The sequence below is a fragment of the Galeopterus variegatus genome, unplaced genomic scaffold (assembly GCF_000696425.1).
Source record: "Galeopterus variegatus unplaced genomic scaffold, G_variegatus-3.0.2 Scaffold841, whole genome shotgun sequence".
Taxonomy (NCBI): Eukaryota; Metazoa; Chordata; class Mammalia; order Dermoptera; family Cynocephalidae; genus Galeopterus; species Galeopterus variegatus.
The window spans coordinates 143926-157844 of record NW_007726952.1 but is presented as its reverse complement, the minus strand read 5'-3'; the positions used below and the strand labels follow the sequence as shown (position 1 = coordinate 157844).

General features: G+C 35.6%; 1 protein-coding gene across 1 annotated transcript in view; it reads right to left on the bottom strand.

The window, feature by feature from the left end:
• Positions 1-13919, bottom strand: part of HMCN1 (hemicentin 1) — a gene marked incomplete at its 5' end in the record, with an annotated part of 218465 nt that overhangs the window by 62869 nt on the left and 141677 nt on the right. The window contains 10 exons of the mRNA XM_008572836.1: positions 1121-1311; positions 3698-3967; positions 7040-7174; positions 7302-7439; positions 7918-8025; positions 9627-9791; positions 9991-10112; positions 11989-12145; positions 12460-12587; positions 12975-13119. Coding sequence (XP_008571058.1) covers positions 1121-1311; positions 3698-3967; positions 7040-7174; positions 7302-7439; positions 7918-8025; positions 9627-9791; positions 9991-10112; positions 11989-12145; positions 12460-12587; positions 12975-13119 — 1559 coding nt within the window. The remainder of the gene's footprint in view (positions 1-1120; positions 1312-3697; positions 3968-7039; positions 7175-7301; positions 7440-7917; positions 8026-9626; positions 9792-9990; positions 10113-11988; positions 12146-12459; positions 12588-12974; positions 13120-13919) is intronic.

The following is a 13919-nucleotide window of genomic DNA, read 5'->3' as shown; positions in this document are numbered from 1 at the left end:
CTCACTACAGCTATTTAGCAGTAAAATAAATAAACCAAGAAATGCATCTTTATTTTATCACTTTCAAAATTCATATTTTTTAACTTTTGGTATCTGTGAAATTGGGACACAACTTAAACAGTGATGGTCTGCTATCATTTACTTGACTTTAATATTATTATTATTTTTTTAGTGGCACATAAAATACTGCATCTTACAACTGATGAAAACTTAGATGTAAATAAATACAATTTTTGCTGGCATGTGTGCTTCAGCTAGGGCCTAATGACATAGCTCGTCACTAGGGCTACTTACCTCGTAATCCCAGGGGTCTGGCTAATTGGCTGGGATTATAATATAAAATGAATGTGATCAATTTTATCATTGTAATCTGTTCAAATTTAATCCCACCCAAATTTTGTAATGAAATTTAGGCATTTGGAAGGGTTATGAAAAGAAACAAAACACACACAAAAGCTCTGAAACTGATTCACATTTTAAGCTTGTTAACATTTGGTGCCAAGTGTTGATATTCTCGAAACACATGATAATTTTTTAAAAAGCCATGTGATGTGCATATGTATCAATTACTCTTCAAGTCGGCCAGCACTGAAAAACTGAGATGTTCCTGATAGCTACTATTCTGCAGATCTGGAGAGGTACTACCTAAGAATACTCAAGAACCTCAGTTTGCACAGATCCCTAAGACTTTAGTTCCTATGTTAATGATTAGAAAGGGCTAATTAAAAACCAGAAAAAAGCGAAACACTGTTTTTTGTATTTGCTTAATAATACATCAGACATTCTTACATCTCCTTTCTTTTTATCACTCCCATACATGAATTACAAGCACAGAATATAGCACAGGAACTTAAATTTTTTCCTGATAAACACAGATTTTCCAAAAATGAAATAGCCGTTTTAGAAGGAGGCCACTTATGAGTTCCTACTATCTATTAAATACTATTCTCATTCCAAGGACAAAAAAAATCAAATATGTGTAAAATAAATTTTGTGACCTCAATTTATGGGATTATTTTCTTTCATTATTAAGGAATGTATTTCCAAGCTAAATTACTAAAAGTGAGAAGGTGAATTAACAATCTGGCTTAATGTATTTATTTGTGTCCATTAAACTTACCCCAACATTTTCCAAAACAAGTTCTCCATATGATTCAGAAGTATATTTTCCTAGCAAGTTAGCTAAAAGAACATTGTTTTTTTTCCAGTTAATTTTTGGTGTGGGGATTCCATCAGCCACACATGGAAGAGTGGCTTGTGACTTCTCATTGACCGTATAGTGTACTTCTGTACTTCGGATCCTGGGTGGTACTAGGAAAAGTTTAAAAAAGATAGTCATCCAGCAAGTTGAGTTCAATAATATTTTTATTCACATTGAAAATTAACACACAAAAGACTCTTTGGGGAGTAATTTTCCTGGAAATACAAAAAAAAAAAAAAAGATCTATTTAGATATTGATTTGTTTGCTACCATGAAAGCAAACAATACATTTGATGCTACCAAGAATTCTTATGAATTAGAACTCATTGAATATATTTACATTCTGTTTCTGAGAATTGGGTTGAAAATCTTTAGATCTTATTTGGCTTCCCGATTTTTTCATACTTGAGTTTCTTCTGCTTATTGCAGTGAAGTAAAACACACAAAGAAACAAAAACACTTCTAAGGTTTTATATCTGCTGGGTTTGTCTCACAGATATATTGTGAGGATGAACTAATAATAGTCACAATAAAACAATGTAAAACACTCACCTGATATTGAATATCACAAAGTGCTATGTGGAAAAATATATTTATCGCAGTATTTCACATGTGTTACAACAAAGGTAACTAAAACCAGACCAAGACATTTAATTCAGTTTTTATATTGTTGCAGAGGAAATTACTATAGTGATTTCATAACTCCATGCATCATATTACCAAATACCTCCTATGTTTTAACTTTTTTTAAACTGGAATTTAGGCAATATAAGACAAATTGAATGATTTAGTGTGCTAAGAAATACCTTAGTGGACTTAGAACTAAGATATTTACTTGTAAAGGAAAGATTTAAAAACTACTAAGAATTCTTGGCTCAAAAAGTAAAAATATATTCCCCTCCCAAAACAATGAATTTTGAAATTGTTCAAACATATCAGTGAGAAATGGACTAATCTTAATGACATTTTAAAAAGTGACAGGACAACAAGTGATCTCAGCAAAAATAAAGTAGCTGTATAAACTTTAATTTTTCATCCTTTTTTAAGTAAATAAATATACAAACATTATACAAACATAATTATATGCATGAAAATTATAGATAATTTGGAAAATACAAAAATCTATTCTGCTGAATGGTGCAGCATCAATATTCAATTCATCTTTCCTTAATTTATGACATATTTTCTTTATCTCTTCTATGCTGGTTTCCTTGGATTGCTGTTTCTCTTTTGCTGGGGGTTATAGAGTTGCAGCATTAGTACATTTATTTTAGTACTTTCTTTTTTGAAATGAAACATTTAAGGCTATAACTTTATAGTTGATTTTAGCTTTGGCCATACACTGTATATTTTAATGTATAGTGTACTTATTTTTACTATTTTCTAAATATTCTGAAAATAAAAACATATTCTTTGACCTACTTGTTAGCTGGAAGGGTATTTTTGAAGTTGCCTGGGGTTGGGGTTTTGGCATTAAAAGTTCATTACAAATGTCTAGCTTTATTGCATTGTGGACAGGAACTGTGGTCTGTATTCTTAAAACTTATTAACAATTTATTTGTTGTTTATTTGGTACATAACCAATTTTGGTAAATTTTCTACAAATACTCAAAAAAAAAGGAGTATTATTTATTTTAAAGTAAAGGGCTAATGTGTATCGATTAATTCTATTAACTGAAAGCAGGAAAGTTATTTGAAAAACTCATTAATGATGATTTTTAATTTTGGCTAAATTACTTATTCAATTAAAAATTTTACACTTGAAACTGTCACAGTAATTATAAAGTAGGAAATTCACATACACTTGAAAAATAAAAACAGCTTTCACAGATTTTTTTAAGAAACTTAAAAAGCAGAAACTCCTCATTAAAATAAGAGTTACCTTCGAAAATAGTAGTTGGAAATACTTTAATCTGCTGTTGTTTCCTACCACTGATATTAATAGGGATTTTATCTTTAGTCTTAAAATATAGAATAAAAATGAAAATATTTCAATGCTGATCTCTAGATAGTTTGTTAGTTGTTTTAATAGAAAGAAAAATAATTTTTTGTTATAAAAATATACATGTAAACATATTTCTACTTTAAAATAATGAATCAAAAAGATCTCCATAGGTTCAAAGTGTGTTTATAAAGTAGGTCATATGGTGATTAGTTCTGAGCCAAGATGACTAAAGCAGAAGAGTCAAAAAACACAAATGAACTCATAAGCCAAGGACAGATCCCAATAATCACAATATGAAGGAATTATTGGCAACACATTAATTATCCTGGCAAAATTAATAAAATCTCTCTCTTCCTCACACACATAAGTGCATGCACAAATGCAGACTACAGAAAATAGATTAGAAGGGCACGTGCATCCACACACCACACACACACTCTCTGGGTTACTGATTTTACGTGGTTTTGATTTCCAGTATATTTGCTCTTGTGGTCCTTTCTCTTCACCACGATAATGTAAAACACTGAAATAATTCATGTTAAACCACCTACCATGGACAGTGAGCTTGGTGCTTGTGCTGCTTGACCCTGCCACATTAGCAGCCGTGCACGTGTACTGACCAGCATCGTTGGGCTGGGCAAATGCTATTTGAAGAGCCCCAGAGCTGAGGATGTGCTGACGGATTGATTCCATAATTGCACGCCCATCTTTATGCCATGCAATATCAGGCGGTGGGAGGCCGTCTGCCTCGCACGGTAGCGTAATGGGCTTATCCACAGCAATGATATATTCCTTTAGATGAGGACTAATGACTGGAGGAACTAAAAGATACCAAGTTCAAACCTCATCTTAAAAACATGAGAATACAAATTACACACTACAGTACTACATGACTACGGTAGTAGCAAAGTGAAGTAACACTGAAAAGAAACAAAATCTTAACACTATATCATCAAAAAGGAGTACTACAGTAGAACATAAAATTCATTGAACCATTTCAGAAAATTAGTCTCTATATAGCTAACAAATAAATGTAAGTGACAGTCAATATGAAATGAGGAGAAAAACCTGTATTCACTGAGGGTTTGTGTGTCTAGGAAATTTAGGTTGTATCAACAGAAGTGTTTTTCTTTTTTAACAGACAGGAAATGTATGATTCACTTTAGGTATTTAAACTTTCAAAACAGACCCCTTCAAGTTTTGGAAAATATTCAGCTGCTCAAAGATACTTTTTCTCATGCAATTCCTACAGAGCTTAGCATGATGTCTCATATACAGTGGCCATATTTAATAAAGTATTAATTGAATGAATGAATAACTGAATAGACCATGGAAAATAATTATACATGTAAGACTCTTCCTACTTTAGAAACCTGTGGAAGGGCTTAGGGTAAGGATTTCCCTTCCATAAGTGTTTACAATAGGTTGATCACCACTTAGGTACTGGCCCGGATATTCTACCGAGTTTTAAAGCATGTACTGTAAAAAGGCATATGAAATAAATATGAATAACCATGTTGAGATTATTTATAGCAACCAAAATTATTTGGTTGAATTTGTGCTTACCATTACATACTGTGTCTGCGAGGAGAGAGTCTACTCAGAATTTGCATGCCTCTAGAGTATGCAATTATCTCCAGCTGTTTTTGAAATGTTGAAATGCTTTCGATTGTTGAATGTGTTTCTTTGTCCCTAATTGCTCTTATATCAATATTTTTAATCATTTACTGAAAAAAAAAATCCTCAAATCTTAAACTATTCCTTTCTATGACCTGTATGTTGCTGAAACCAATGAATGCTTTGGGGTCCTCATCCTAACTTGTCTCAACAGCTTGCAACAAAGCTGTCCAATCCCTTCTTTCCAAAACTCTATCCTCTTCTAACCTCCGTCTAGTTTTCTCTGACATCTCTGCCCCTCCTTTGTATTCTTTTCCAGTATCCCTTCCTTTCTAAGACCTCTAAACAATGCACTGTCCAGGTTCTTTGCCCGATTAGATCTTTTTTGGCCACATTCCCTTTTCCTAGGTGATCTCATCCAGTCTTGTGGATTTAACACTGATCACTTCCAATTTTTTTCTTAGACTATGCTTCTCCCATGAGCTTCAAATTCATACATATTCAGTTCTCTACTTGACTTCTTCACTAGGATGTCTACTAGTTTCCCACATTTAACGTGATGAAACAGAAATCATGGTTTCCTTCTTCCAAAACTAGTTCTTCCCTTTACATTCCCACCTGGCACTACCATCCACTCACTAGCTCAAGCCTGAAGCCCAGGAAACACGAATTCTCTTTTCCTAACCTCCCAATTCAGCAGCAATTACACCTCTAAAAGCATCTTAAACCCATCACTTTTCTCATTCATACCTGCAGTTCACACCCTCACCCCTACCCAGACCATAAGCTCCTGCCCAGACGACTTGAACAGTTCTTCCAGCTCTAGTCTTGTCCTTCTGCTAAACCATTATCTACATAGCAGCAAAAGAGGACTTCCTGACACCAAATCAGAGTCCCGGCTAAGCCCTTGAAAAGCTTTCCATTGCACCGGGAATGAAACGGAACTTTCCTATGGTCTGTCGGACCCTCTGTGCACTGGCCCTGCCCACCTTTCTGACCTCCCTCGCATTTTCCCTGCCTTCCCCTTGCTCTCCACTGTCTAGCCCCACTGCCTCGGGCCACTACACATGCTGTCCTCTCTCCCTTGGACACTCCACCAACCCCCCCCCATGGCTTATCCTCGCTCATTATTCAGCTGAAAGGTTGCCCCCTCAGAGAAGCCCACCCTAACCACTAACTAAAGTGGCCCCCACATGTCCCCATCACTCTCCACCTCAGTCTTTTTTTTTTTTTTTCCTTTTTGTCTTTTTCCGTGTCCAGCAATGGATCGCAACCCTCAGTGTCGCACCCATACCGGACCGGGAGCAGCAACGGGATCGCAACCCTCGGTGCTGCGCCCGCACCTCGCTCAGCCAGTGAGCGGGAACCGGTCTGTATGTGGGATCCGAACCCTCGGCGGGAGTGCCTCCGCGCTCCCAAGCGGCGCACTGTAGCAGTGCGCCACCGGGCCGGCCCACCACCTCAGTCTTTTGTTTTTCCTCTTCATAGCACGTATCAGAATTTACCATTATTTAATTTTTTCCTTCTCCATTAGAATGCAAACACCATAAGAGAAGGATCATGTCTGTAATATTTAAAGTAGTAATGTATTAATGTTCAATATAGTAATGTTGAATAAATGTTGAAAAATACAAAGACATTTGATTTACGATCTGCAGAAAAGTGAGCTTTACTATTTTCATTAATTCCCCATAGGGAAATCACACTATAAGGAAATTCAAGATCAGCTAATTCAAATTCAGTAGCTCAAAACCTGTTTCTATGTCACTTCTTAATTCACAAAAGCAGTGCATGCAAGATACAGATATTATATCAAGAAAATATCAGCTAAATGTGAAAACACAGAAAACCCTGCCTCGTCTTTAGAATAATTTTTTCCCATCAAGTCGGTTTAACTGCAGTTATAAATTTTTTTTAAGTGGATAGTACAATCCAATATTTCAAAATGTATCCAAGGTAATGTTATGGAGAGAATAACTTTAAAAAATCATCTTAAATCTGTGCTACAGTGAAACAGAGTACCAAACAGAGGTTCACAGAAATTCAAAATATGATGGGATTCCTCACTTTTCTTATACAAACAATGGCAAACCAAACAAAACACATTAAACTTTCTCTTTCATAAAAATAATAGAAAAACAAATAGAATAATGGAAACTAAAAATGTTGAGAATTATGCAGGAAAAGCAGCATAATCATTTTAGATATATGAATATTTGGTACAGGTTGTTACAAACATCTTTGATCTGAAGACACAGAGGTGAATTATTTAGTACCTTGAACATTCAACTTGACTTTGCCCAAGGCTGTACCAGCTGGGTTCTGAGCCACACACATGTAAGTGCCAGCATCCTCTCGGACAGCTCTGGAGATCTGTAGGCCACCACGAGGAAGCACTGCATGGCTTTTGCCTACATCACAGTTGCAAAAACAGAGTGAAAAGAATTTTTATTTTCATTTAAAAAAAATCATACTGAGTTCTGAATTATAAAACACTGAACTTACCATGATTTTCTTGATAAAAATAATGGTAGGTACCTGAAGTGATGACATTGACGCCTTCTTTTTGCCACGTAATGAAAGGACTGGGTGTCCCTGTTGCTTCACATGGTAATAAAACGGGATTGTTTAGAATGACGTCTAGTTCACTTGGCTGGGGCTGAATGACTGGAGGTTCTATCAAAACCAATCAACAAAAAGAAATAATAGCACTATTTAATGGCAGAAATGTCTATTGCAATGAAGAGCATAAATATGCCCAAATTCATAATTCCAAAATATGAGTGATTTGATCGTCCAAGAGAAAAGTAAATATTGGCCACATTACATTCTTTGACTCTTGCTACAATTGCCAGTTTCTATTAGAAGAACTTCACTGCAAGAGTAGAAGCAGGAATGGATTATAAAAACCCAAGAAAAAATAATAATATGAGGGTTCTTTTGTGTGGTTTGCCATCTGTATCTATGTGTCTTTTTTATTCAATTGAAAAATATCTTCCAGCCTTTTATATCACCAAGATATTACTGTGATTCATACCTCTAGACAGTACCACCTTTCAAGAATAAAAATGACTAACAAAACCCCCAAAATGAAACAAAACAAAAAAACCCTCCAAACCCAGCAAGCTTTTAATGAGTAAATAACCTTCAATACCTTGGACATGAAGGGTCACGTGTCGATGTGCTGAACCAGCTGCATTCCTAGCAACACATGTATATCTTCCAGCATGGTTTAATTGGGTGGCAAATATTTCAATTGCTCCTAAAAAGAAAAAAGTTTTAATGTATACTGTATCCCTGTTTTTCTGCTTTGATAAATTACATCTCTCTCATTTTTATGTCTTCTGCACCTAGCATAGCGGTGCTTGGTTATATTCATAATTGTACCCCAGTACTCTATTTTATTACTAACATCTCTATTGAGGCAAACTTTACATTCCATAAAAGTGACCTATTTAAATTAATGTACAATTCAAAGACTTTTAGTACACTTATGAGGTTGTGCAACCTTCACCACAATCTAATTTTAGAATATTTCCATCACCCCAAACAGAAAACTGGTGCTCATTTACAGTCACTGCCCACTCCCAACCCCAGCCCCAGGTCACCATGCATCTACTTTCTGTCTCTGCAAATCTGCCTGTTCTGAACATTTTAGGTAAATGAAATCATACAGTATGTGATCTTCTGCGTCTGACTTTTTTCACTGTGAGCATGATGTTTTTGAGATTCCTCTGTTGCAGTATGAGTCAATATTATTTTCCTTTTTATTGCCAAATAGAACTCCATTGTGTGGATATACCACACTTTGTTTATCCATTCACCAGTTGATGAACAGTCACACTGTTTTCTCTTTTTGGCTATCATGAATGATACTGTATAACCATTTGCTTACAAGTATTTGTGTAGTCGTATGTTTTCATTTCTCTTGGGTACATACCTAGAAATGGAGTTGCTGGATTGTATGGTAACTCTGTTTAGCATTTTGAGAAAGTTCCAAACTATTTTCTTAGCACCATACTTTGTGCTGGAGGGTAGTTAACATATTTTATGATTTGAATTGCTACCAATCTATATCGATTTCTGAGATATTGAAAATACTTTGCCTTAAAAACAAAGTTGCATCCTGAGAACAAATCTTCCATTACTCCTCTTCTATTGAAGAAATATATAAATTGTCTTAGAATAGTATGCATACACTCATAAGTCTCAGGATATTAGTTGCTACTTTAGTTTATCTCTAATGTACCTCCCTGGTACAGGATAAGTTTTCAGAAACACCAATGGAAATCACCTATACTTTCATTTAGTTGAACTATTTTTTCACCTCAATACTATAAATTGTATAAACAGCAGTTACTTCCACTATCGAAATTTTTCTATTATAGCACTTATCACCCAGCCTTACCTGTTAAATTTTAAAAGCCTCGAAAGCAAGAACCCTTTCTTAGTTTTATAGTCTCAGAGACTTAGCATAAGATATAGCCGGTATTAGGCACTAAATGTTTGTTAAATTAACAGATATTGTATTTGGCCAATAGAAGAAATGTGGTTCACTCACAGGTAACCAGAGAATTTGTTAAACTTTAGGTTTCATAAACAAGCACATAAATACCAGTGATCATGCTTATTATATTCAGGTCAGTCTTAGATATTATTTGGTATTTTGTTTCTAGACTTTCTTTTCTCTTTTTCTCCCTAACTCCCCTTTCTACTCTAATTGTATTTTTTTCTAGATATTTAAGTCCAAGAATATAAGCTTATTATATTCTTTTACTCTGGTGCAACAAACAACCATGTAAGCCTACCCATTAATCACTAATCCAATCAATAGACGCAAAAAATCACCGAGCTTGTTCTTACCTGACGACAAAATTCTATAGCCATCTCCCCGGGGAAGCAGTCTCATACCATTTTTGGTCCAGTGAATGGAGGGAAATGGAACTCCCGAAACAGTGCAGGTAATTACTGCTGGGGCGTGTTTGGTGACTAGAAAGTCCATAGGCTCATCAGCTATGGAAGGTGGAACTAAAACAACAACAACAATGAAAAGAAAAAAAACATTTCCAACCTTTACAGATTTCTAAAGCCTTATCATACATCTTCCCCCTTCTGCTCTGAAAGTGAATTTTAGGTATGCAGAAACAGAAGCCCTTTTGTGAAGCAGCAGAATGATGAAGTGATAGCATTGTAATAACTTTCAGTCCATGTGCTAAGCCAGTTCTACCTTGGACAGTGAGGTCCACGGTTCTCTTATCCTCTCCGGCATCATTTGTCACAGTGCACTCATAGGTTGCAGTGTCATCCACAGAAGGGGAAATAATTACTAGTGAACCTGAAGAAAGGAGCCTAGAACAGAGATTTCAAAGTATGAAATACTGTATATCAGTTTTTATAAATTTTTTCATTTGGTTCAACATGGTACCATGTTGCAAATTCAGGGAAATGGAACCCCTCCTCCATTTTAAAATGAGCACCATTTCTCTAATGCAAACTTTGTGCATCAGAGTTTAAGTTTATATGGCAATGTTTAGTAGAGCCTCAAACTTAATATTTATAGGAGGCAGTAGGGTGGAGGGGTTGTCTGAAGAGAGAATCATGCATTTTCTGAATACTTACATCACAATCAACTTTACACTCCTAGGAGAGGTACATGCAGTGAGCACACTGATGATAGACAATTACCTCTAAATTTCACAATTTAGCAGGTTGGTTTTTGATAATTTCCATCGACAGATGGGTAACTACAGGTCTGTATGTTTCACTTCTTTCCCTACTTTATTTGTTTCCTTACACGTGATGTCTACCTTGGAGATGTAATGTGTGTGTATAAATGGATATGGATGTGGATATATAAAAGCCTTTTCCTTAACTTCTAACCAATTTAAAACTAAAACAATCTGAATCACTTCAAATGTTTAGGAATTTTAATAAATACACATATACAATTTAAAATGAATCTAAATTAAAATATCTATTTTCTTACTTCAAACTGTGCACTGGTAGAATAGAAATGATTTGATTTAATGGAAACATATTTGATACGCTTTTTTATTCAAGAGCACTGCACATTTTCCACATAGTATATACTTTCAAGTCACTGAACTCCCAATGTCAAAAGATTAAAAGGTGAGAAAGAGAAATGATAGAATTTCAACAGAATCACTCCTACTTCCATATTTCCTGGTGTATTAGAATTGATTTTTGTCAAATAGAGCTATAAGAGCATTTGTTTTTAGTATTATGGCAAATCCTTTGACAGGATAACTATCTATTAGTTCAACTGAGATAAAAGAAATGGTGCTCACCTAAAGCATCAGATATTCTTAGTGATTTAAAGTTTAGTCTTTAAAAATATTCATTGCCAGGCCGGGCCCGTGGCGAACTCGAGAGAGTGCGGCGCTGGGAGCGCAGCAGCGCTCCCACCGCGGGTTCAGATCCTATATAGGGATGGCCGGCGCACTCACTGGCTGAGCGCAGTGCGGGCGACTCCAAGCCAAGGGTTGTGATCCCCTTACGGGTCACAAAAAGGACAAAAAAAAAAAATATTCATTGCCAGGCCGGGCCCGTGGCGAACTCGAGAGAGTGCGGCGCTGGGAGCGCAGCAGCGCTCCCACCGCGGGTTCAGATCCTATATAGGGATGGCCGGCGCACTCACTGGCTGAGCGCAGTGCGGGCGACACCAAGCCAAGGGTTGTGATCCCCTTACGGGTCACAAAAAGGACAAAAAAAAAAAATATTCATTGCCATATTATAAGCTATGGTGACAAAGCTGGAGGAATGCAAAAAATTGGAGAAAATGTTGTTTTTCCTCCCCACACATGCTGCTAAATATCTAAATTGTATTTCTAAGTACAAAGTTTGATTTTTAGTTTACAAGTAAAGCTTGTATTTATTTTTACAGGGTAGTTTTTCTCTGATACCAAATGATGTTTTTATCCCTTGTCTTTATAAAATTCCAAAAGATGCTAAACAAATAAAGCAGGATAGAAATTTAATCCTGTAGACCACACTGACAGTCATCCACAGGGCCTGTGTATGGAAAAGTTGCACCTATAATTCAGAAAAAGATTTTAGGTTGAACAACTAATTACACACTTTCCACATACTAGCTAATTCTTTGAACTTTATGTATCTGCTGCCCTTATTGGCAGAGTTAAAATACTGATTCTTTTAAAAACTATGTTTCTGTGGTGATAGGATTTTTCAATTAAATTATTCTTACCTATATGAATTCTGATTTTGATCCACATTAAGAAGATGTCCATTTTTTCTCCAATTGATCGAAGGTTTTGGTATCCCAGCAGCCTCACAGGCCAGAGTAGTTTGAACATTCACTGTTACAGTTATGTTGGTAGGACCCAGAGCAATCGATGGAGGAACTAAAAGAATGTCACCAAATAAAAGAGAAACACATTCAGCAAAGAGGATGCTAGTTGAAATACTTCTGCTGAACTGAAATTAGTCATTGGTTACTTGCCTTATATTTATGAAAACAACACGGCTCAGCAAATTTACATAGTGCTGTGATGATATTAACCACAGTAAGGAAAAAACATGGGTCCTGACTGATCATACTATAATGCCTAAATGCTGAAATAGCTTTTGATGTCAAGGTCTTCATGACCTCACTAGTTCAGGCTATCAAAGAGCATTTGATCCAAAGAGCAGATGTTGTTTATAGAAGTATATTTACCATGGACCTGTAAATCTATTTGCTTGCGGTCTGTTCCAGCAGCATTGGTAGCCACACACAGATACCGCCCAGTGTCAGTGACATGTGCTGATTGGATATGAAGGAATCCATTTTCCAAGATGGAGTATCTACAAGAAAGATCACAAATGAAGTCTCCTGAATCAGCCTTTTCTGATTATTCACGTTTTACTGAGCGCAAGTTTAAAGACTTAATGAAATCTACTTTTAGTCTTTTTTCCTGTTTCAGATAACACTTATTTATAATACCCTTTGTGGAAGAAAAAGATATGATGCTAAGGTATGTAACAGATAAACGTGTGATCTTGAGTGGATTATATCATTATGTAGACATGAGCCTTAGGAATTATGCTTTTAAAATACTAAATTTTGATTCTCATATTAAGATGAAAAGATTAATTCTAAACATAACAAGACCAAAATAATGGATTAGAAAAAAGATTTGAGGATTTCTATTTCAGGTCTCAGTATTTTTCATCCCTTTTTAGAATTGTTACCTTGCATGATTTCCTGCTAGAACAGCTCCATCCTTTCTCCATGTTATCGTTGGGGCTGGCACCCCTTCAGTGAAGCATTCCAAAACAGTCGACTTATTTAAGAGAATGACAATACTCTGGGGGCCACCCATTATGTTTGGAGGAACTGAATAAGAGATGCACGTGAAAAAATTCAGTTATACTAAATAATATAGCCTGAACTAAGACCCTAAAGAGGTAATACAAGGTGAGCTTTGAGTTACATGTATACCTTTGTCTACACTAATCTAGGTTAGTATAAATAGAATAGAGGTTTAATTCCTGAAGTCTTACTCAAGATAATTTTTGTTTAAAAATAAAGAGGAGATGGGCAGGATAATTTTAAATCCCCAATGTGGTGTATGAAGTCTGGCTGTCTGTGAGAGAGGCTCGAATAAAATCAGCTCTGGTCTGATGCAAATTAAAGATGATATTTCTTATTTCTCTTTGGCCAAATAATGGTCAGAGAATGTTAACACTGGAACAACTTCACTTTAAATAAAGAACAGAAAGCGGGCTGTTTTAACAAAAAGCACATCTGTGATTAATCATGCAAGTCTCAGAGCATGTGTTTTATTAATCATTGAATTCATGTGGGAATAGAAAGCCTAAATTTTAATTTTAGTATTAGAGATATTAGTTATGTGGGTCCCCTAATATCCTGTAAAATTTTATATATTAAAAATCCAAAGGTACTATTTTGGTGAAAAGTCTACATTATCTTCCTGAATTTCGGCAAATTTTGGTATTTCGATATTATACTTGAGAAAATGACAGTCCTGTGTCGTTCTCTATCTAGCACATACATACTGTCAAGCCACCATCAATAAAGCTGAAATAAATGATGGGTCATTTGTCATCCAGAGATTCAATGTATTGACTCACTCAATGGCTCTGATCTGCATGATACAAAATATCAGGATATGC